This window comes from Denticeps clupeoides, chromosome 10 (genome assembly GCF_900700375.1).
Source record: "Denticeps clupeoides chromosome 10, fDenClu1.1, whole genome shotgun sequence".
In the NCBI taxonomy this organism is placed as follows: Eukaryota; Metazoa; Chordata; class Actinopteri; order Clupeiformes; family Denticipitidae; genus Denticeps; species Denticeps clupeoides.
Genome location: NC_041716.1, coordinates 7,073,705 through 7,096,369, shown reverse-complemented (window position 1 = coordinate 7,096,369; position 22,665 = coordinate 7,073,705). Strand labels below are relative to the sequence as shown.

The 22,665-nt window shown below is 45.0% G+C and overlaps 1 protein-coding gene across 4 annotated transcripts; it reads left to right on the top strand.

Annotated features, from left to right (window-relative positions):
• Nucleotides 1-330: 330 nt before the first annotated feature.
• Nucleotides 331-21,757, top strand: kdm5bb (lysine demethylase 5Bb). 4 transcript variants are annotated; one of them, XM_028994940.1, is made up of 28 exons: nucleotides 331-666; nucleotides 4,228-4,305; nucleotides 5,289-5,411; nucleotides 5,610-5,780; nucleotides 6,274-6,330; nucleotides 7,548-7,739; nucleotides 8,380-8,473; nucleotides 8,727-8,836; nucleotides 9,360-9,518; nucleotides 9,858-9,977; nucleotides 10,524-10,682; nucleotides 10,830-11,011; nucleotides 11,098-11,260; nucleotides 11,342-11,461; nucleotides 12,031-12,225; nucleotides 12,995-13,176; nucleotides 13,911-14,035; nucleotides 14,197-14,317; nucleotides 14,864-14,978; nucleotides 15,290-15,669; nucleotides 17,243-17,381; nucleotides 17,676-17,855; nucleotides 18,029-18,187; nucleotides 19,130-19,570; nucleotides 20,188-20,293; nucleotides 20,436-20,638; nucleotides 20,998-21,234; nucleotides 21,372-21,757. In XM_028994940.1, exons 1-28 carry the CDS (start codon nucleotides 514-516, stop codon nucleotides 21,507-21,509), a joined length of 4,602 nt encoding a protein of 1,533 aa, XP_028850773.1. In that variant the 5' UTR covers nucleotides 331-513; the 3' UTR covers nucleotides 21,510-21,757. The 4 variants fall into 4 exon arrangements, with proteins under 4 accessions (XP_028850773.1, XP_028850772.1, XP_028850774.1 ...); XM_028994939.1 differs by having other exon boundaries at nucleotides 14,167-14,317; XM_028994942.1 differs by lacking the exon at nucleotides 331-666 and adding an exon at nucleotides 2,633-4,099 and having other exon boundaries at nucleotides 14,167-14,317.
• The last annotated feature ends 908 nt before the right edge of the window (nucleotides 21,758-22,665 follow it).

The window sequence follows — 22,665 nt, the reverse complement described above, 5'->3', positions numbered from 1 at the left end:
GTAAACGAAAACCTCGCATAGAACACGGCCGAAAGGAATCCGAATTGTATTTTAAGTAGAAATCGCAAAAGCGTTGAAAGCCGGCTGAACTTGGACGGCTCTCGAAGTTCCAGCGACCGTGACGGCGAGGAAACCTTCCAGCCCAGCGTCGATGGAGGAGAGAGGGGTGGGCGTCTTAAGAACGTCGGTCGAGGGAAATTGGATGTTGCTCCAATGCAACGGCGTGAATTAATCGAGGGAACGTGTGTCTATTTTTTTCGGCGGACGTGCTCGCTGCCGTAGAACGTTTGTCTCACGGTGTGTGTGTGTGTGTGTGTGTGTGTGTGTGTGTGTGTGTGTGTGTGTGTGTGTGTGTGTGTGTGTGTGACTAAGCCAGCGAATGTTGATGCTGATTGTTTGAGCCGAAGCGACTCCGATGACGGAGTGTCCCAGGGACTGACCCTCCACTCGAGCGCATCGCGGATTCGGCCCCCAGCGACCCCCGCGTCCACTTCGCCCCGGAGACCCGCGACGATGACCCAGCCGCGACCGGACGAGTTCAAGCCGCCTCCGGAGTGCCCGGTGTTCGAGCCCAGCCGGGAGGAATTCGCGGATCCCTTCGCGTTCATCAACAAGATCCGACCGATCGCGGAGAAATCGGGCATCTGCAAAGTCCGTCCGCCGCCGGTGAGTGCGGCCCCGGATGCTGCGGAGCCGGATCGGCCGCGTCGTCCGCGCCGCGCGTTTCTCGGCTCGCGTCTTAATCGGGTTTTAAAGGGAAACTTTCAACATGGCGGCGCGGTGAAGAACTGCGAGCCAGCTGGCTCGGTTGTCTTTTGTGCTCCCGCGGCTTCCCGTCCTCGAACCGCGGCCGGCGGTCGCCTCCGAGCAAAATTTACATCCGCGCACAACGTTAAACGGGGGACGTTTAATCTGCGTGGAATCTCGGAGAGATGCGGTAGCACATAGCGCGGGGGGGAGAGAGAAAAAGATCCTCGATGGAGCCGGCGTGGCCCTTCGGGTCCTGCTAAAACCGAAAGTGCTTTCATTCTCAGTATCGTCCTTTCATTCGATCGGCCGACGAGTTTTTTCTTTTTTTTTGTCTCGTTAACAACACGTTGCGACGCGACGCCATCGCTAAAGTTTTACGTGCTAATTTTAAAAGGCACCTGCGTGTTGTTCACATTAACATTAGCCCGATGGCTGCTTGGTTCGCGGTCGAGTTGAATATTTAGAGGTTCCCCCGGCGGGGAATGAAGCCCCGCGGGACCCCCGCGTCCGAAAGTTGGGCCACCGGCGGCGACAACTTGGCCACCGAACCCGGCGGCCTGCCGCTTCCGCCATCTGCAGCCCGCGTTTCGCGTCTGAAACGCCGTCCGTGGCTCGCAGCGGCCTTCTTTAAAAAAAAATTTTTTTATTATTATTATTATTTATCGTGCCAAAATGAGAATGAAAGCCGTCACCGACGGCAAGTTTGACGCGGTGGGCCGGCGTGGCCCGTCCAACTTGAACTACACCCGGCCAAAAAGAAACATGCAATAATATGACATCCTGTAGTATTTTAATAACAACGTGGGATTAAAAAATTGATCGTCTGGGATAAAATAGTTTTAAAAACGCGTTCCATCCATCGCCGGCGGGTCGGAACTCATCTTCGCCGCCATCATCTTCCACACTTGACATTGAAGTTCGGCCTGGGATGGGATGGGGTGGGATGGCGCTGTTTTAAAAATCGTGTTCATGCTACACGATGGGAATTTGGCGATAAGCGCAGAACTCTCGGTGTGGAGTTCTGGTTCTGGAGACCTCTTTAATCGCACGACGTTGTTGCGACAAAGCGTGGAAATAAAAGATGGGTCTATAAAAAAGGAACAACTCGTCCCTTTTCAAAATTTGAGGGGACCCGCGTTGTCGGCCGAGTTTCTTTTTCATGTCACCACGCGTCCTCGTGTCACCACGCGTATTTGTCGCCCGTCGGGGGGACGTTGTGACGGACTGGACTGAAATTCGCGTTTTGTTGCCATTTTTCACCCCCCCCCCCCCCCCCCCCCCCCCCCCCCCCCCCCCCCCCCCCCGTGCATCTGAAGGCCGGCGTGGATCTGAAGCTACGTGACAATTTCCACGCGACAATTTAACGATCCGTACAATTAGAAGAACAAAAAAATGTCCTAAAGAAAGCGCGCATTTCTGTATCGCCGGCTTGCAGGGTCCTGAGGACCCACGTAAACACCATTGCGCGGCCGCCGCACTGTATTTTTGCGAAGCGTCACGTTTCCCGTCGAGTTCGTGATAAACACGAACGAGTCGGTACTCCGCTATAAAGTTATGTCGGGGTCGGGGGTACTGTACTACTGTACTGCACCCCGCTCCGCCGCCATACTGCCATCATCCCGTCGACGGAGCGACGCGCACCCGCTCCGTGTTTACGTTCCAAAAAGAAAAAAGAAGAAAAGAAAGAAGGAGAAAAACGCGAAGGAAGCGGCCGCTTCGGTGCGAGGACAGTGGGGCGTGTGGCGGAGAAGCGCCGTGTGCCGCCTGTTGTCTTCCATGTTGTCTTTGTGGGAGGCTCTGGAGCCTCCATATGGCCATTTTGTGTGTCAGGGTTTGGGTTGGGGTTGGGGGGGTTGATTGTTGTGGTCGGACCCGGAGCGGGTGGGGTATGGGCGTGTTGGGTCCCGGGCGTTTCGGAGAACCGCCGTCGGGTCTCTCGTTCGGCCCTGAGGAGGACGTGGGGTCGGCAGGAGCGACGTGGACGAGGACGTGGTGGCTCCGCAACATGGCCACGGAAAAGAAATAAATAATCCCCGCATGTATGCATGTGGACCCGTACCCACTCAACGCTGCTCACAAGTTCCTCGCTTTGTATTATTATTTTTTTTGTGCGTGTGGAACCACGCCCAGTGTTGCGTCACACACACCTTTTGGCCACATTTTTACAAGAATTGCAGAATTTTTCTTACATCGCCTGTTTAATCCCCGACGACGACTTAATGGTTTTTTTTTAAGTGCATGTCTGCATTTAATACAAGCAAAATCCACAGCGTCCAGATTCGGGCCAACGAAATGCATTATTTATTTAAAAACAGAATTGTTCGTGCACAATGAGTTAATAAAGCTCATTGTTCTGGTCGTGTGTTGTTGGGAACGCTTTACAGGCCCAGGTTTTGTTCTGCCTGGTCGGTCTTATGCCGGTCGCATCTGTGTTGTTCAATTCAATGTCTGTGGAGTTTCTGTTCGGGAAACAAAGAGTGTGTGTGTGTGTGTGTGTGTGTGTGTGGGTTGGTTGGGTGAAAGCGGCATAGGGAGGGGGGCAGAGTGGAGAAGATGTCAACCTGGCGTACGTCTGAGGCAGCAGAGAGCTGTTCCACGTATAACACAACAGGGTTGAGGGGAAGGACGGTCTGGAGCAAGAGCTCCTTTTGTGTTCTCAGCCATGCAGTCAGTCATTATTTCACTTTCTAAATGTGTGCATGAGAGAGCGAGAGAGGCTGATTATTTTGTCTTCCATTGACTTTGCCCTGTCGACACACAGCATTGACTTGCACTGGTGATAGAAGATGCGAGGACTGATTATTGCCGTCCTATTTGCCTGTGATCGCAGATGTTGTGTAGACAGAATGAAGATTCCCCTCATGCTGCAAATCATCGGTGTTTGCAGTGGGACCCTCATGACATGATGTGTTACGTCGGTGGCTTTCCAAGGGGCCAATAAATGGTGAAGTGGTGGTGCAAACAGTGGTTTGATATGCTTTGAAAGAAAGTCTTTGCCTCCGTAAGATGTAACTTAATGGAAGGGCTGTAACCAGGGAAGAGGCACTAGTTCTTCACAGCTTTTATCACGACTCGCACGTTGCCGTCACTTGTCCGTGGTTAGGGCAGGATGCACAAGGTCCACCTCTTACACACTGCTGCCACTGTTTATAAAGTGTAAAACTTTGCCGGCCCCTTTTTTTGCGGTCAGCCCCCTCGTCTGTTGGGGAACAAGTTTGCACCTTTTTCCACACGGGCTGCGGTCAGCATGTATGGCCGAAGAGATCATCTTACTTCAGATGCGTTCCTTTATATTGCACCTTAACGAACAATGAGCTATTCACATTGAAATGAAGTCTATTACAATGTAGTATGTGGACTTCTTCTTTGTCTGCACGTCTGTGCCCAGAGTGGCCATTTTTTTTTTTTTCTAATTGGTGTGGAACCATTTATAAAACGGGTTGACGTGACTAATGTCTAATGCTTGTTGCTCCACAGGATTGGCAGCCTCCATTTGCATGTGACGTCGACCGGCTCCACTTCACCCCCCGCATCCAGAGACTCAATGAGCTGGAGGTAAGCTGCGTTTTTTTTTTTTTTTTTTTTTTACAAGGCCACATTCTCGCAGTATCTGCTGAAACGTGGCGTTGTGGTGCGTTGCACGCGGTTAATCAGTGCGCGCCCGTCTTTGTCGTGAGGATCTCGTCAGGATTGTCTGGGCAAGTGGCCTGTTGTGTCCTGCACTACAACTGCCCCAGCAATGCAGAGACCCTGTCTACAGCCAGGTCAAAGGCCACGGTTTAGCAGGGCCCATCAGCATACGTGTGTGTTCTCATTTTGCTTTAGATAGTGACAGAGGTGGAATTCGGTTAATGATTGTTGCAAGTTTTTGGACCAGTAACTAATGATGTGTAGTCCCATGGTACTGCTGAATTAAACCGTGGAAAAGGCACAAAAGGCAGCATTGTTGTGGTGAGAGGCATTGTCTCACATCAAACTTTATTTCACATTTTTACCTGAGAAATGTAGCTATGTTTATTAATGACGGAATATCTGCATACACGTAGAGTAACAATTACCAGGAACAATTCGTTGGAATGCTGTGTTCACTAATGCAAGTCTGTCACTTATAAAGGCTCAGTTGGTTATTAAATCCTTTCTTCAGAGATGAATGTACGAATGATCTTAGTATGAATAAAAACTTTTTGCAATAATCTCAGTACAGCCGAAACAGTTTCACTAATTAAAGAAGCTAAAAAACTGTATTATTTTTCAAGAACAGGTATGGGTTTTACTTAGTTGGGGGGTATTTTAAAATATTGGACTGTTTTACAGTACATCCTCAGCATTTTAAAAAAGTATGCTATCCCTCTCAACCATCTACCAGCATGTCCATCTTGAGCTGGTTGAGATGGTTAAGATGGCTGATGAGCTAGTTAATTCCGCTTGGGCCTGCATGGTTGACATGTGTTAACCTTTGCTAGTTAACAACATGATAATCACATGATAATTGCAGTCTGGATTTATGACTTTTGCTTTATGTTTTTTTTTTTTTTCAGGCCCAAACCAGAGTCAAGCTCAATTTCCTTGACAAGATTGCCAAGTTCTGGGAGCTTCAAGGCTGCACCCTCAAAATCCCTCATGTTGAGCGCAAAATTCTGGACCTGTATCATCTGAACAAGGTTAGCGGCTCTGAATACGTAGCATTATTGCTGTATCTTCGCAGTATCAATTCCTGCAGTGCCACATCCTTTAAAAAAATGTGATTATGTTGCTTTTTAGTGTGTATTTTCATCAGATGGGTGCTGTATTACTGTGTCCTTACCTCCCCCTCATTCCCTGTGTGTCTCTCTCCCTCCCGCTTTTTTCCCCCGTGCCAGCTGGTGGCCGACGAGGGAGGCTTTGACACAGTCTGTCAAGATCGGCGATGGACCAAGATAGCTATGAAGATGGGCTTCGCTCCAGGCAAAGCTGTGGGCTCCCACCTGAGAGGCCACTACGAGAGGATCCTGTACCCCTACCATCTCTTCCAGACGGGGTCCAGCCTCCTGGTAAGCATGGTCGGTAGAAAATTAGGGGTTGCAGGATGGACAGATAAAGGAATGAGAGCTTGGCTGGAATGAGTAATGTGCTTCTGGCTGCTTATGAGCTGCAAGCCACCTCACAAATGCCGTCTTATGCGATTGTGTCTCTCGGCTAGTCACGTTCTCCCACGTTCGGAAGCGCTCGTCCACATTCCTCACTGTATCATTTGTTTTTATTTTCAAAACTCGATTAGAATATTATGCTTTCTTTTCTGCTAGTTGGATTTGCAAGGTCGACCCTGTGACTTGTGGGTCAGCCGATTAATAGTTCAATTTACTTATAACCTGGGTAACATAAAACTAGGATTCATTTCATGTTAAACACGCATGCCTGCCTTGGAGAAACAAAATGGCGCCGTGCAACAGCAAGGAGAGCCGTGCATTGCAAACAGGTTGTCTCGGTGACCTCTTACCCTAGAGGTCACCGCCTTGTAACTTTGCTGGCTCTCTCTCGCATTAGGCACCAGAACTAAAATCCAAACTGATGCGTTTAGCAGCTGACCAGCAGATGGAAAAGGTACGTTGGTTTCTTGTTATGGAGTTAAAGGGTGTAGGATCTGTGGTCTATTATGTGGTGGTGGTGGTGGGGGTATTATTATAATTTTTTTATAAATAGCATGTGCATTGTTTGTTTATGTTTATGTTACATGTGCAGGGTTTTTGATTGACATCCTGTGCCATGCTACGCCCTCCCCATGTGTCTTCACCTTATCGCCTACCTTTCCCTATTCTCTTAATTTTTTCTGTTTGGCTCCTCTCCCTGCTCCCCGGCCCTGTCTCACCGTTTTCCTCCTTGGTGGTAACTCCAGACACCACCAACTTTCAATCCACGCCCCTGTTTCTGAAGATCTTCTTCACCTTAATTTTTTTTCTTTGTCTTGCACTGATTGTCGCCTCTCTTTTTTCATCATTACTCCATTTTATTCGTCTCCACCTCCTCCAACTCCCTCCGCCCCCAATGCCCTCTGCTCCTCTCAGAGGTGTGGCTAGCTGCAGCTTCCGTGGAAGCTAAGCTGTTTAAGCTGGCCGTTGCTGACTGACCGTCCCCTCTGGGTTGTCCTGCTTTCAGAACCCAGAGCCGGGGTTATCCCCATCCCTTTCTCTTCTAACCCAGTAATCCTGCTCCGCCCCACCCAGAATTTCTTACTATCATTAACTGTTAGAAACGGAATAATAGCTATAGTTATTATAATTCTGCCTGTCTGTAATCAGCAGAACAGATTTCTCTACTCGCTAATTTTCACTCAACAGTCGTGTTTCCATTGCAGTTGTGCACAAAAAGCAAGCAAATTCTAAAATGCACATATAATCTCAAATCACAAATTAACTGTCTTATGTTTCCATGCAGTTTGGTGATATACTTTATTATTATTATCATTGATGCAGTATTTTATTCTTTGCAACATCTCAGGTGCTCAGACTTTCTTACCTTGTGCAATTTCTGCAAAACAGGCAATGGAAACCCAGCTTAGGTTGTTTGCACTGTGATTTGTGCATGTGGGCAGGATATTTATTCATGCTTTATGTGTTTTTTTCTGTCAAACTCCTTATGTTATATTGATTCTCTGAAAGAGTGCCACAAAAAGCTTTTTGAATCTCAATAAAAAAAGATCAATTACACATTTTGATATTTTAAGTCATGATTTCAATTCAATTTCCGTTGCTGTGCTTGTGAGACCATCTTTTCAGCTAAAACACCATCAGAGCTTCATGTGGCATATTTGTTCTCCACAGTGTGTCCAGAAGCCCATGCTCGCCCAAAACACCAGCGATAAGGAGTACAAGTCACACGACTTGGTGCAACGACAGAACGCTTTGGCGGGCGACAGCTGTCCCCCCTCACGCCGGGCCAAGCGAATGAAAATGGAGCCAGAGGGGCCAGAACTGAACTTCACACAGCAGACCGACGAGCTGCAGGCCAAATCTGTAAATACCAATATGGTTTATTTAACACTCTTCAATTAAGTAGTTATGTTAATTGAATACTTTTTTACTATTTTCATCTTATATACGCTTGCCACGTAAAGAGAAACATCATTTGCATTTAAAAATGCCAACTGAACAAACCGAGCAGCTGCCATGTTGCACACAATAGGCATGTCTCCGCCTCTTTCTCTGAAAAGGAGAAAGAGAGAACAAGGGAAAAGGTCCATGGGGAAGAGAGGGTGTTTTGTTGAGTCTCTGCTGGTCAGGGGTAATGGAGATGTGACTCCTGAAAAGCTAACCACTCTCAATCATCAGACTGAAGACTCCCAACAGATTATTAGAAAGTCTTTCTCTCTGCATTTTGAATTTGATAAGTCATGTAGAACAAGGGCCTGCAAAAGCCGCAATTATTCCGTTATAACAGAGAAAACAGGCACTGTCCTCGAAGATCCGGTATCAAGTCATTCATGTCCAACTGTCGGCTTTTGGCTTGAGATAAGTATATGTGACTTCATGATAAAGGGGACAGGAGGACTGAATCTGCCGGGTCCCCCTCGTGGCAACTTGGCACCAGGGTATCCCCACTTGTTTGAAGAGATATGTTGCACTGATGGATGCTCGCCCGGTTTTCTGTCCACAGATGTCCTGTGTGAAGACTGAGCCAGGAGAGGTGTCTGAGAACAGACCCAACCTGAGGAGGAGGATGGGCTCTTTCGTGGCCAAACCTGAACCAGGTGAGGGAATGACTCTTTGGATTTCTTTTGCTGCATCCAAAGAAAATGACTCATTTGTGGAAAAGGACAATATTTCCTGGTTAACTCATTTGTTTTGGGGTATGCATCATTGTGGATAAGATGTTGCCTGTGATTTAATTTGATCACGTCATAATATCCATATTCACACCTATACGCATTCATACCTATAATGTATTCATCATATAATATGATGAAATGTGATGTAACAGTGCTTAATGTCTGTGCTTTATAGAGAAGGAAGTGCCCATTCAGGTCAAACAGGAGCCTGTGGAGACCAAGCTGACTGCTGAGACTGACAAAAGCAGGTCCCGCTATAAGAAGCCCCCTCCTGTCATGAGTGTAGTGAGTATTCCTAAATAAGAATGTTATAAACACAATTCCGTTCCACAGAGACAGAAATCTGAAATTGTTTTTCAGTAGAAGTTTTATCAGGCCTCCATGTCAGTAGGGTGGCCATATGGGAGCTGTAGCCCTAGTAGTTTGGTCCTTGGTCCTTGTGTCAAATGCTTCTAAAAGGGGATCAGAGGCCTACATGTGCTGTTGAAAAATTGTTTGTTTCTCTTTGGAGAATTGTAGTCAGATTAAAGCCGCATATGAGCTTCAAATAGGACCTTTAGGACCTTTCTTGGCATGATTCTGCAGTTGTGTGGTTCTGAGATCAGAGATTTTCTATGGTAAAATAGTGTTTTAACACTGGCTTTCTGGGTAGAATTATAGTTATTAGCAAATGAGCTACAAATGGTGATGGGGTGTGCCTGTTCTGTCCATTGTTGGTGCATGTTGGTGTCATTGTGTTGTGATTTATTCCAATGTTCTGTGTGAGTATGAGCATGGCCCAATAATATGTGTGTTCCTCTTGGATTAGGTGGATCTGTATGTGTGTCTGATCTGCGGCAGCGGCAGCGATGAGGACCGGCTGTTGCTATGTGACGGCTGTGATGACAGCTACCACACCTTCTGCTTGATCCCACCGCTCCATGATGTGCCCAAAGGAGACTGGAGGTGTCCCAAGTGTCTCTCTCAGGTAAAAGGGGCTCCATCTGTTTGCATCTGCACTATTTCTCCTCCTTAATGAGGTTACCCTTGCACTCATGACGCAAGCCTACTTTCCTCCATAAAGAAAAGAAAGACATACAGACATGAGAATACTTCCACCTCCACCAGAAGGCTGATTTGAGCTCCTCCATACGTAGATTTTATATAAAGAGTGATTTTCAATTGGTTCTTTTACTGTGCAGTTTTTTTGAAATGCGTAAATCCTGATGTCGTTTTGCTTTTAAAGTTTACCATTGATTATATTGTTTGAAGCAGGAGGCACACAACCCCCACTCTAAACTCTCTATTCTGAAAATGTTCCTGACAGGAGTGCGGGAAGCCGCAGGATGCATTTGGCTTCGAACAGGCGCAGAGAGATTACTCGCTGCGTGCGTTCGGAGAGATGGCCGACTCCTTCAAATCTGATTACTTCAACATGCCGGTTCATGTAAGTGTTGGGACAATTGAAAAAATATTGACATACGGTGATGGATAGTCCTGGCACTTTGTTTCAAAAGGAATTACTTGCTTCTGATATTATTGATTATGACACACAGTAAATTGCATATCAGTGCATTGAGAAATTATTATTTCATGAAAAAGGCAATTTGTTTAACGTCATTACATGGACCCATCAGCCTAACCAAAAACTGACCATATGAATGAACATAAGTTGGACATTCTGCACTTCTGCACATATTGGGTAAAACAAAAAGATGCGCTAGTATCAATCCAAATTACAGTTGTGTCAATTTAGTTATGAAACAGATTTTCATGTATAAATCTAATTTATCATAATATTATATAATAATGTTGTCATTTAATGTTTTATCCATTTTAGCTTTATCCTGAATTGTGAGCATGATTTGCATGGCTGGTGTTTGTTTTACTTTGCTGGATCTGGTTATGTAACAAGGATTTTAAAACTTTTTCACATTCACATAAAAAAAGTGAATGAGATCACTCTGACCCTACTCTCCGCATGCCCACACAGATGGTGCCTACAGAGCTGGTGGAGAAGGAGTTCTGGCGCCTGGTGAGCACCATTGAGGAGGACGTGACTGTCGAGTACGGGGCAGACATTGCGTCCAAGGAGTTTGGCAGCGGGTTCCCAATCAAGAACGGCAGGTTTAAAGTTGGCCCCGGAGATGAGGTAAGAAAATGAACATTTAATTAGGTTTTGGGAGAGCAGGTTATTCATGTCTTCGCCTCAGTTTATGGGATTTAATGTTGAAATTAGAGGCGTTTCTTTTATAGCTTGAAGCAGGAAGTGAGTTTTTTTCTCCCCAATGATATGCAGAAGTACCTGAATTGCGGCTGGAACTTGAACAACATGGCCATGATGACGCCATCAGTTCTCACCCACGTCACCGCAGACATCTGCGGCATGACCCTGCCCTGGCTCTACGTTGGCATGTGCTTCTCCTCATTCTGCTGGCACATTGAGGACCATTGGAGCTACTCCATCAACTACCTGCACTGGTACTAAATTAATAAATTATTGTGTGTCTGTGTGCGGGGGGTAATGGCGCTGGATGCACATGAACACTGAGATGTGTGCGTTTTAGGGGAGAGCCGAAGACGTGGTACGGAGCCCCAGGCTTTGCTGCAGTGCAGCTGGAGGCGGTGATGAAGAGACTGGCGCCTGAGCTGTTCGAGTCTCAACCCGACCTCCTGCACCAGCTGGTCACCATCATGAACCCCAACACACTCATGGAGCATGGAGTACCGGCGAGTCTCTCTCTCTCTTGCTGCATCTCTTGCACGCGTCATGGCCACCGCTAATGCGAAGTTGTTCTTCTATCATCTCAGATCTACAGGACCAATCAGTGTGCAGGAGAGTTTGTTATCACCTTCCCCAGGGCCTACCACAGTGGCTTCAACCAGGGCTTTAACTTTGCAGAGGCAGTTAACTTCTGCACCTTAGACTGGGTGAGTGCCATTGTCTATCTTTACCATCTTCTTTACCAAGGGTCTTATATAGCTCAGTATGGCCAGACAGCCAGCTCTAGGAAGGGTTCTGGTTGTTCCAAACATTTGACATGAATTTTGAGCTGTAAGGTCTTATATAGACAGATGTGTGGCTTTACTAATCAAGTCCAATAAGCATAATCAAACACAGCTGGACCCAAATGAAGGTGTAGAACCATCTCAAAGTTGATCAGAAGAAATGGACGGCACCCTAGTTAAATACATGAGTGTCACAGCAAATATTCTGAATACTTAGGACCATGTGATATTTCAGTTTTGTTAATAAATCTGCAAAAATCTGCTTAAATCCTTTTTTGCTAATGGGTGCAAAATAACAAAGAGTGAAAAATGTAAGGGGTCTGAATATCAAACCTACTGTATATTAAATACAGTTCAGTCCTGGGAATGACCTCAGATTGTGCATTATATTACAGTTTGTATTCTTGAACTGCTGCATATATGCATGTCAGTTACTGAATGTTTTTGTGTAAGGGAATTTTCTACAACTCTGTCACCATCTGTTATCTCAGATGCCGCTGGGCCGCCAGTGTGTTGACCACTACCGCCTCCTGAACCGTTACTGTGTCTTCTCCCATGATGAGATGGTCTGCAACATGGCCACCAAGGCAGACTGCCTGGATGTGGTGCTGGCTTCAGCCGTCCACAAGGACATGGCAGTGATGATCCGGGAGGAGCGGGAGCTGAGGGAGAAAGTCCGCAAAATGGTGAGGAGGAGGAATTTAGGACCTTTCTTGGCATGATTCTGCAGTTGTGTAGTTCTGAGATCAGAGATTTTCTATGGTACAATAGTGTTTTAACACTGGCTTTCTGGGTAGAATTATAGTTATTAGCAAATTCTGTTGAAGAGATTAAGGGTGACTATTGTAGGCTATTGCACTTTGACATAATAAAATCATTCATTGTTCTCCTGATTGTGACTTGAGCTTTACATTAACCCCCAGCTGCCCACCAATGGCTTATAGTGGCCATACCTGACCTGTGGTCCATGCTGCATACTGCATAAGGGGAAGTCACAGCATTATTGTGGCGTGTGTTTCACACATGTTAAAGGAAATGTTGTGTCTCAAATGTAATTGCTTTCAGGATTTAATTGGATGAGGTGTTACAAGAACAAAGCAGCATTCCCTTTGGGATGACCCCTCCCTACTCAACTACTCACTGACTGTGACTTTATCTCTGTCTTTCTCTCTTTTCATATATTTGCATATTTTTTATTATTTTATCCTACCAGTCTCTCTTTTGTGGCATCTCTCTTGTTGCCACCCACTTGTTCTCTTTATTACTCTAAAATTCTCATCTCAGTTTCCTCTTCTCCCTCCATTCCTCATGTACTGTGAGCGAAGAGTGGGACGTGTGTGTCAGAGTGGGATAAATAAGGGTGGGACTGAAGCACATTTGAAAAAAGTCTCTGTCTCTCTCTGTCGCTCCCTCACGCCCACTCACTCACTCTCTCTCTCCATCCCCCTGTCATAGGGAGTGGTGCAGTGTGAGCAGGCAGAGTACGACCTGCTGCAGGATGATGAGAGGCAGTGTTTGAAGTGCAGGACCACCTGCTACCTGTCAGCGCTCACCTGTCCCTGCCGGTCGGGGTTGCAGGTGTGTCTGCACCATGCCCTCGACCTCTGCTCCTGTCCCATCAGCAGCTACACACTGAGGTGAGTGGCTATCCACAGCATCTCCTTAGCAAAGCATATAACAAAATGTAGATGTAAACCATCATTACCATAATAAAAAAATATTGTGAAGGTAAGTAACTGAAACGTAGATGCAGTGTAGTCTAACTAAAAGGTACCATAAAAATAATCAAAATCTATCTCAATACAGACATATCATGTTGGTCTACAGAAATTCCTCTCTTGTTGAATGGATTATTTAGACTCATTTGTTTACATGTACTTTTATGGCATTTATCAGAGGCCATTATCCAGAGTGACATACAATCAGTAGGCAACTACCACCCTGTTAATTGTTTAGTAGAGGAACTGGTTGTGTATTTATTTAGATGGTTAATATGTTTAACCCATGACATGAATACTTTTAATTTTTTGGTATAAGAGCAAAGAGAATGTAGGTGTAACGAGCTGTTATGAGAAACCGCAGTAGTTAGCACTGTCTGGAGTGAGAATGGGACTGAAGTAGTAGAAATTTGCCTTTCCTGTCTTTACTCTGTTGTTCTATTTTAAGTGATGGTGACTTTTCACACCACACAGAGAGGTGTGAACATTTAGAAAAAACTTATCTAAAGAGACACAGAGCATCCGTTCACCCTCACAAAGCCTCTAGTTAGGTCTCCGCTAATGCCAACTTTCAGTAAGAGTGGCTTGTGCAAGATATGACATTTTCAAAATCACACTCACACACACTCTTTCATTTTCACACACCAACACAGGTATCGGTTTACACTGGATGATCTTTACCCCATGATGAATGCTGTAAAACAGAGGGCGGAGTCATATGATGGGTGGGCATGCCGCGTCACAGAAGTACTGGAGGCCAAACTGGACAAGAAGCGAAGTAAGTGACATCAAACATATTTTCATCTGTCAAATATATATTCAAATATAGAGTATATGATTTTGTTAAATTATTATAAACCAATGCAGTATTGAAATTTGGATTGAAGATGTGGCGCCCTCTCCTGTCAGGTGTAGCCATGTTCCGTTCTCTCCTTGAAGAGTCCGAGTCAAATTTGTTCCCTGATAATGACCTGCTGAGACACTTGCGGCTCATCACGCAGGATGCAGAGAAGTGCTGCTCAGTAGCCCAGCAGCTGCTCAATGGGAAGCGACAGACCAGGTACACAAGCACACACACGCACACGCACTTAATTTGCCGCCAGCTGTTCAACAGCAGGAAACAGACCAGAAACACCCACCACACATACACATGCACCTTTACACAGCAGCTGCTCAATGCTGAGACAAAAGTGACACACACACACAAGCCCTTTTATATACTCTTGGTAATTGTAGCACAGCAGATGTGTAAACCCAAGGCATTAAATATGCATGCCACATATGTGTCTTTAAGTCTTGGTCAATATTGTATTTCTATTGAAATTTATATAGATATGCAAGCACTTGTATTTCACTACGATTCCCAGTACCAATGTACTAGCATCATGTCAAAGTATAACCTTACTTCCAGTCTTATGTCTTATTTCATAGTTAAATATTCTGTAAATGATCTCTTCGGATTTTCTCATTTTGTTTGGCGCCCACTGCAATGATCGTACCTTCACATTCTGGTCAAACAAAGCAGCCGCAGCCTAACAGATGATTGACACCTGTACACATGTCCCTGAACTGAACACATGTCCTCCTCCTCGCCTGCTTTGTCCAGGTTCCGTTCAGGTGGGGGGAAGTCTCAGAACCAGCTCACGGTGGAGGAAATGCGGTCATTTGTCAGGCAGCTTTACAACTTGCCCTGCAGCCTTCCACAGGCCCCGTTACTAAAGGTACTAGAAGGAGACGACCACACCCTGGGCAACCTGTCCTACGTCTGTATCAGGGTGCCACTCTGCCTGGGCCATGCATAGTCAGTTTAAACCAAAATGCATGTTGTGTTTTTCCTTATACTGTAAACCATATACTGAAAAGTATCGACACACATGTACGTAAAAGTAGTCTTCATGTTGGATTTCATCTTGAGATATTTTAAGTGTAATTTTTGTTTCACGTTCTTTGAAGCTGAGTGTTGCCTGGTGAGTTGAAAAAGTAATGGGATCTGAAGAACAACACTTGTGTGTCTGTGTCTCCGTTGTCACAGGAGCTGCTGAACCGCATTGAGGATTTCCAGCAGCACAGTGAGAAGGTCCTGAATGAAGAAGTCAGCGTGGACTCCGTGCCCGAGATCCAGGGGCTGTTGGACATCAGTTTCCAGTTCGACGTGAGCCTGCCGGAGCTTCCGCTGCTGCGTGAGCGCCTGGAGCAGGCGCGCTGGTTACAGGCCGTACGACAGGCTGAAGAAGGGGCCGACACGTCCTCCTCCGGTCGTGGGCTCTCGCTGGACGTCATGCGCAAGCTGATTGACCAGGGCGTGGGTCTGAGCCCGCACCCTGTTCTGGAAAAGGCAATGGCGTGTCTCCAGGAGCTGCTTACCATCTCTGAGCTTTGGGAGGACAAAGCCAGAGCGCTGCTTAAGGACAGGTCAGCAGAGCAGCGTGGATTAGGGGTCATCAACACTCTACAGGAAATACATTTTAGCAGAAATTTAGCAGAAATGAAGTGATTGTCATTGTGAAACACTGTAGCACAGCACATGGTGACACAATGAAAGGTGTCCTCTGCTTTTAACCATCACCCTTAGTGAGAAGTGGGCAGCCATGACAGGCGCCCGAGGAGCAGTGAGTGGGGACGGTGCTTTGCTCAGTGGTACTTTGGTACTCAGTGGAACCCTATCTACCAACAGAATTTCCCACCCCTTCCCTAAAGCATTATCTCCACCGACCGTCATGGCTTCCAATTGTGCAAAGCATTGCAGTTGCTCTGTGATTGGATGTGAAAACGAGGACAATTTTTATTTTCACGTGAGATGCTGTAAAAACAGTGGGTTAATTTTATTTGTTTCTGCAAACAACGCTAACACTTAAAGACACTTTTAGCCAGTCCAAAAACGCCAGGATGTGCCGTTTCGGGGTGTGTAACTTTAAATGCTAATGAGAAGGAGAGAGGTGGGATGAGCGGGAATTCACAAAAATGACGTCATCAACACCATTCACCAACCACAATGTTTGCCGCAATTAGGAAGTCGTGTCATCATGTTTCCAGAATAAAACAAAGAGAATCGACTGGTTCTTCAGCGTCTCACGTGACGGAGGTAAAAAAAAACCAAAACATTTGTGCTCATTTTTACATGCAATCACCGAGCAACTGCAATGATTTGCACATTTGGAAGCCCTGATGGTTGGTGGAGATAATGTTTTAATGTTTTAAGGAAATTCTGTGGGCAGACAAAGCATGAGAAAGGGGAGGTAATCCTTTCCCCTTATGATAACATAAGGAGAGACATTCCAGATCTGACTGTCCAAGCTGCTGAACTCTAAATGGTGAAGCAGGATTTCCAAAGCACTCTTTACACCTATCACCATTTCGAGCCACTGCAGGACCATAGACAGACTGGGGAATTAATGTTAAATAATCTCACAAAGTGACATTTTCATGATAAGGGACCTTGAATATACAGGGTGGGCCATTTATATGGATACACCTTAATAAAATGGGAATGGTTGGTGATATTAACGTCCTGTTTGTGGCACATTTGTATATGTGAGGGGGCAAACTTTTCAAGATGGGTGGTGACCTTAGTGGCCATTTTGAAGTTGGCCATCTTGGATCCAACTTTTGTTTTTTCAATAGGAAGAGGGTCATGTGACACATCAAATTTATTGGTAATTTCACAAGAAAAATAATGGTGTGCTTGGTTTTAACGTTATTCTTTCATGAGTTATTTACAAGTTTCTGACCACTTATAAAATGTGTTCAATGTCACCAACCATTCCCATTTTATCAAGGTGTATCCATATAAATGGCTCACCCTGTGTTTTGTGTTTTATGTAAGTGATTTAAACTAATGTGTTTTGTGGTATGGTTTTGATTCAGAACTATATAATTTTACAATATTCCCTGATCAGTCATATCATACACATCCTCTGTTCTTGTAGGATCTATATGTATGCCATGCGTCTGAACTTTTGTACTAATTTGTGATTGTCTCCTCTAGGCCTCCCCACACCTTGGAGGAGCTGAGTTCTGCAGTGCGGGAGGTGGAGGGGATCCCAGCATACCTCCCCAACGGCCTCATCTTGCTGGACACCGTTAACAAGGCCAAAGAGTGGCTGCAGGAGGCTGAAGCCCTACAGGTAACACATACACCCTTATCCAGAGCAACTTACAATCAGTAGGTACAGGGACAGTCTCTCTGGAGACACTCAGATGGGCAGTGATGGCGTAGTGGTTAAGGTGCCACTGAATAAAGCTGTCAGTGCTGCCCACTTCTCACCAAGGGTGATGATTGAAAGCAGAGGACACATTTCGTTGTGTGCTGTGCTGCAGTGTATCACAATAACTATCACTTCACTTTCAATTAAGTATCTTCCCACAAGGCTGATCAAGATGGTTGATTCTGGTTATTTTCCGCTGTGTTGCCTCTGCAGCAGGGTGGGCGAATGCCGGTACTAGACCTTCTCACTGAGATGGTGCAGCGCGGCAGGGCTATCCCCATCCAACTGGACCCCCTGGAACGGCTGGAGGGTTTGGTGAATGAAGTGCAGGCCTGGAAGGAGTTGGCAGCTAAAACCTTCTTGATGAAGAACTCCCCATACACTCTGTTGGAGGTAACTCACTGATGACTTAACAGAAATAAATGGAAAATATTTCTGATTTCTGTGGTATAGCATTGCAATGCTACAGCAGAAGTAGCAGCTCTGTCTCTGGAACACACATATCTGGAAAATTGGTTTACAGTCCATGTTGTGTAATGTAGACCGCATGACTGTTTGCTTGACAGGTTTTGTGTCCGCGCTGCGAAGTGGGAGGGGCCTCTCTGAAGAGGAAGGCCAAAAAAGCGAAGGAGTCGCCGCTTCATGGGAAGAAGAAAGCGGCGAAACTGGAAAGTCTGAGTGACGTGGACAAGGCTCTGTCTGAGAGCAAGGACTCAGCGTCTGCTGTAAGCTCCTCATCTGCAAGGATTTATGTCATCTCACAGGGTTTTAATGGAGATGTGGTGAAGTGACTTCAGCATTCAGATCTTTAAGATCAGAATTACTGAGCTGGAAAGTACAACTGCAGATGCTGATTAATTTAGGCTTCTGGTTTATTGCTTTAAGCAAGCAGAAAGTAATAAGAGGCAGAGAATTTTATCATGGAATTTCATGACCGAAAGCCATGAAAGAACCACTGTAATGCATGGTCTTGAATTTATAATTGTTATTAGGGCACATTTAAATACAATGACATCAAAAATTATGATATGTTTATTTTATGTTTAAAATAGTACCAAAATGTATCTTTTTGAACAATATTATGTGTAGCTCTTAATAAAAAAATAAATAAATAAAAGAGTCCACTTAAAAAAACTGCCTTTCTATTTCTATGGCAGTCAGTGTATTATTCGTTGAACATCACCAAAGCACCTTCTTCAACATGATAAGCTGCTGATGAGATGATCAGCTCAACCAAAACCTACCAAACAAGGAAAGGTTTGACTGTTGAATCAAAGGTTATGGCCGTTGAAGCCTGTATAATTAAAGTTTATTATTGGCTAATGAAGTTTAGAGTGGCTATAAACTTGGTTACTTAATTGTTGAGCATTGTTGCAATGTTATTTTATTTTGTCAGATTTTATTGACGATTGGAGTTCTGATCCAAATGTGATCAACAGTTTATTGAAGTAAATAAAGCAAATGTTTTACACAGACACAAGCCCGTTAGTTGAGAAAAAATCTCATTTTTCTGTACTCTCTTAATATTTTTCCAGAGCTGTAATTCAGTTGAAAGAGATATGCAGATATCTATTATTTTATTATGTTCGAGATGTATCTGCCATCACCAGTCAGATGTTGGAACCAGAAGGAAGCACTCTTATCATTCTTCTCTGTCTAACTTGCAGATGGCAACGCTTGGGGAGGTGCGTCTGAAGGAACTGGAATCTCTGTCGACACTCCGGGCAGCCAACGAATCCAAGCTCCTCCCCGCTGCCGACTGCTCGGACGTCAAGGTGTGCGTGTGTCAGAAGCCGCCCATGGGCGCCATGCTGCAGTGCGAGCTGTGTCGCGACGCCTTCCACAGTGTGTGCGTGCGCGGCCCTGCGGAGGCCAAACCTGCGCATGCCTGGCTGTGCCCGCTGTGCCAGCGCTCGGAGAAACCTCCGCTGGAGAAGATCCTGCCTCTGCTGGCATCGCTGCAGCGCATCCGGGTGCGGGTGCCAGAAGGAGATGCCCTGCGCTACCTGATTGAACGTACAGTCAGCTGGCAGCGGCGGGCGCGGCAGGTTTCTACCCGTTGGGGGGACCCCGATGTTCAGTACCTAACGTCTAATGCAAACGTAAAGGTGAGATGCTGTGTATTTTTCTTTGGGAATTTACACTTACAAAACTGCTTTATTGCAAATTTGCTGAATTAGCAGAACAAATAATCCACAAGTGGCTGTAAGTGGCAGCATTAACATCTGACTGTCAGGCCTCATGGTTCCCCTTAAATATGACTGTATGATGTACATTGAAGCCTATGAAACATACACATAGCCTATGAAACTAATTCATTTAATAATACAATGATTTATATAAAATGGTTGTGTTTATGGAATATTCATGGAAACAAAATTTTTTTTTTACAGCACCTGAAACCTCCCATCTATAGCATTTAAAAAAAAAAAAAAAAATATATATATATATATATATATATATATATATATATATATATATATATATATATATATATATATATATATATATATATATATATATATATATATATACAGTGTGTGAATATATATATATATATATATATATATATATATATATATATATATATATATATCTATATATATATATATATATATATATATATATATATATATATATATATATATATATATATATATATATATATATATTCTTTTTATTTGGGGTGACCATGGCTCACTGTAAATGTTGCTGTTCTGCACAGGCTTTGCACAGCCCTGCAGCAGCTGTCAGTCCATCTCAGGAGTGGAGCAGGTCCAGTGCAGCGCAGACCGTCTTCTACACCGAGCAGCGCTGCATCCCACTGCAGGGTTCGTTTCCCAGCGCTTCTACTCTGCTAACAGCCCCTTTATAAATATGCAACTCGGTAGTTTTATTGCCGTTAGACGGGATAAAGAGTTCATATATCAGCATGGTCGCTGAGCGAGTGACTGATACTGGTGTGCTTTCTAGGCTTAAGTGCAGAGCTGGAGGAGCTGATGGTGGAGGGGCTCCTGCTGCAGGTTTCGCTGCCTGAGACCCAGCAGCTCTACCGGGTCTTACTGAATGGCATGACCTCACCTACTGGCAACGGTCACGGCAACACGTCGCCGAGGGAACCCGGCGACAAAAGCAAGCTGTTAAACTCTCAGGGAAAGAATGTGTCTCAGAGGGAGGTGAGACAAGAAGATAAACCACCACTATTGGAACTGAATTATAACCGAAGTTATTGGTGGATGTTTATTTTAATATATTTAATATATATGAATATATTAATGCATTTATTTACATAAATTCAAATGGACAGCATAAAAATGTACAGAATTTTTTTTGATAGTGTTGGGAACAGCACAAAATGAATGCAAGGTATATAACATGATTAGATGATTACATCACTGAGCGTACATGTATAGTTTACAGTTATACTTTTTTTCAATTAACATGCATATTAAAAATGTATTCGTTAGGCGTAATAGACATGATATAGACATTGTTCATTAAACTGTTCATCTGCTTTCACCAAACCGCCTGGCAGAAGGACGAGCGCAAGGTGAAGCATCGGGTGGAGTGGGAGGGCATGCCGGCGGGGGCGCGTGAACGCCTGCTGAAGCCACGCAGGAAGAAGGCGCGCATGAGCCGCGAGAAGAGATGCGAGCGCAGGCCCGCCTCCGCGTCCCCCACCGGCCTGTCAGACCTGTCCCAGTCCGACGACTCCGAGGAAGACATGATCGTCTGCCCTGCAGAGCGGTGTCTCCAGCCGGAGGGGGATGAGGTGCGTTATTTTTTAACACAGGAATACATCACTATCGTACATAATAAGTACTTTTTAAGTGCTACTTTTACACGGCCACTTCTCATGACCTTCGACCTCACATGTTGTATGATTGAGTGGGTTCTGTTTGGATTCAGGTGTTCTGGGTCCAGTGTGATGGCAGCTGTAACCAGTGGTTCCACATGGCGTGTGTGGGTGTGTCGGCGGAGCTGGCGGAGAAGGAAGACTACGTGTGCGTGAGCTGCGCCATTAAAGACGCTCGCCCGAGGAAGTGAGGACGAGGACCTCTCTTCTCGTCAGCTCCATCCCCCCACGTTCCCCTCAGGTGTAAAACTGACCCCACCCTCATAGGCCAACCCTCCTCATATCTCCTCTGTAACAACGGTGCTATCTCTTGCTCTTCTTGGGATTTTGTTGTGCAGAACTATACTATTTGGTCACTTTTTTGAATTTTTACAGATGTATTTCCTCTTACAAACTGTTTGTGGTTGTCTTAAAAAATATGAAAGAAAAAAAAATGTCAGAGGTGTGGAGCGTGTGCTGCATGGGTTTCCTTTGGAGATTGGGAGTTGGGAAGGGTGGTCAGCGTGTCAAATCGGTCATCTGGGGCTCCCCTGCATGCTAAACAAGAGAAACAATGTGCGGGACAGTAAATGAAATGAAACAAAAAAAATTATAATAATAACAAAAGAAAAAAACATTTTTCACCAAATATATACTAAATAACGAGTAAATAAGAAGAGAACCTATTTTTTGGAAACCCACTGTTTAGTACATGCATCTGGTTAATATAATGTTTGTTTTCTTTACCATTATAATTATTATTATTATTATTATTATTATTTTGTAGATTCCTTTTTATTTATCGGAGCAATAATGTCTGCATTGGATGGCTTGAGCTTCTCCTGGCGTCTCTGGACATTGTGTTGGTGCTTTAGCAGTGGAGTGATTGTACAGACAGGTCTCTAATAGACTGTGGGTGGGAAGTTGTGGACTAGTGATGTAGCAGACAGAGGGCTTTGTGTATTACGTTAACTGCCACAGACATACCCGGACGACTTCTTTGGGCTGGGCTGGGCTGGGCGGGGAGGGGGGTGTAGGGCCGGGGACTTGGACAGCTTGTTTAATGGAAATGTTGCAGTTTATAGTGTGGAATAAAAAAAAAAAACTTGGTTATAATGTCATACACACACACTCTGGTTACTGCATCAGCTCATGCAAGCTACTGGGAAGGAAGAAGCATTTGAGGGATTTGAAGTCAATCACGAATACATGACTTTACAATCCAGCGAGAAATGATAGTAAATGAAATTATACCACAATGCTATGCAACTGATAAGATTCATGAATTGATTTTGAGAGTCAGAAAGATTTGGGATTTGAAACCCACAGCTTGTGGCTGAAGAAAAAGAGAGTTCCACCTGGGGACAT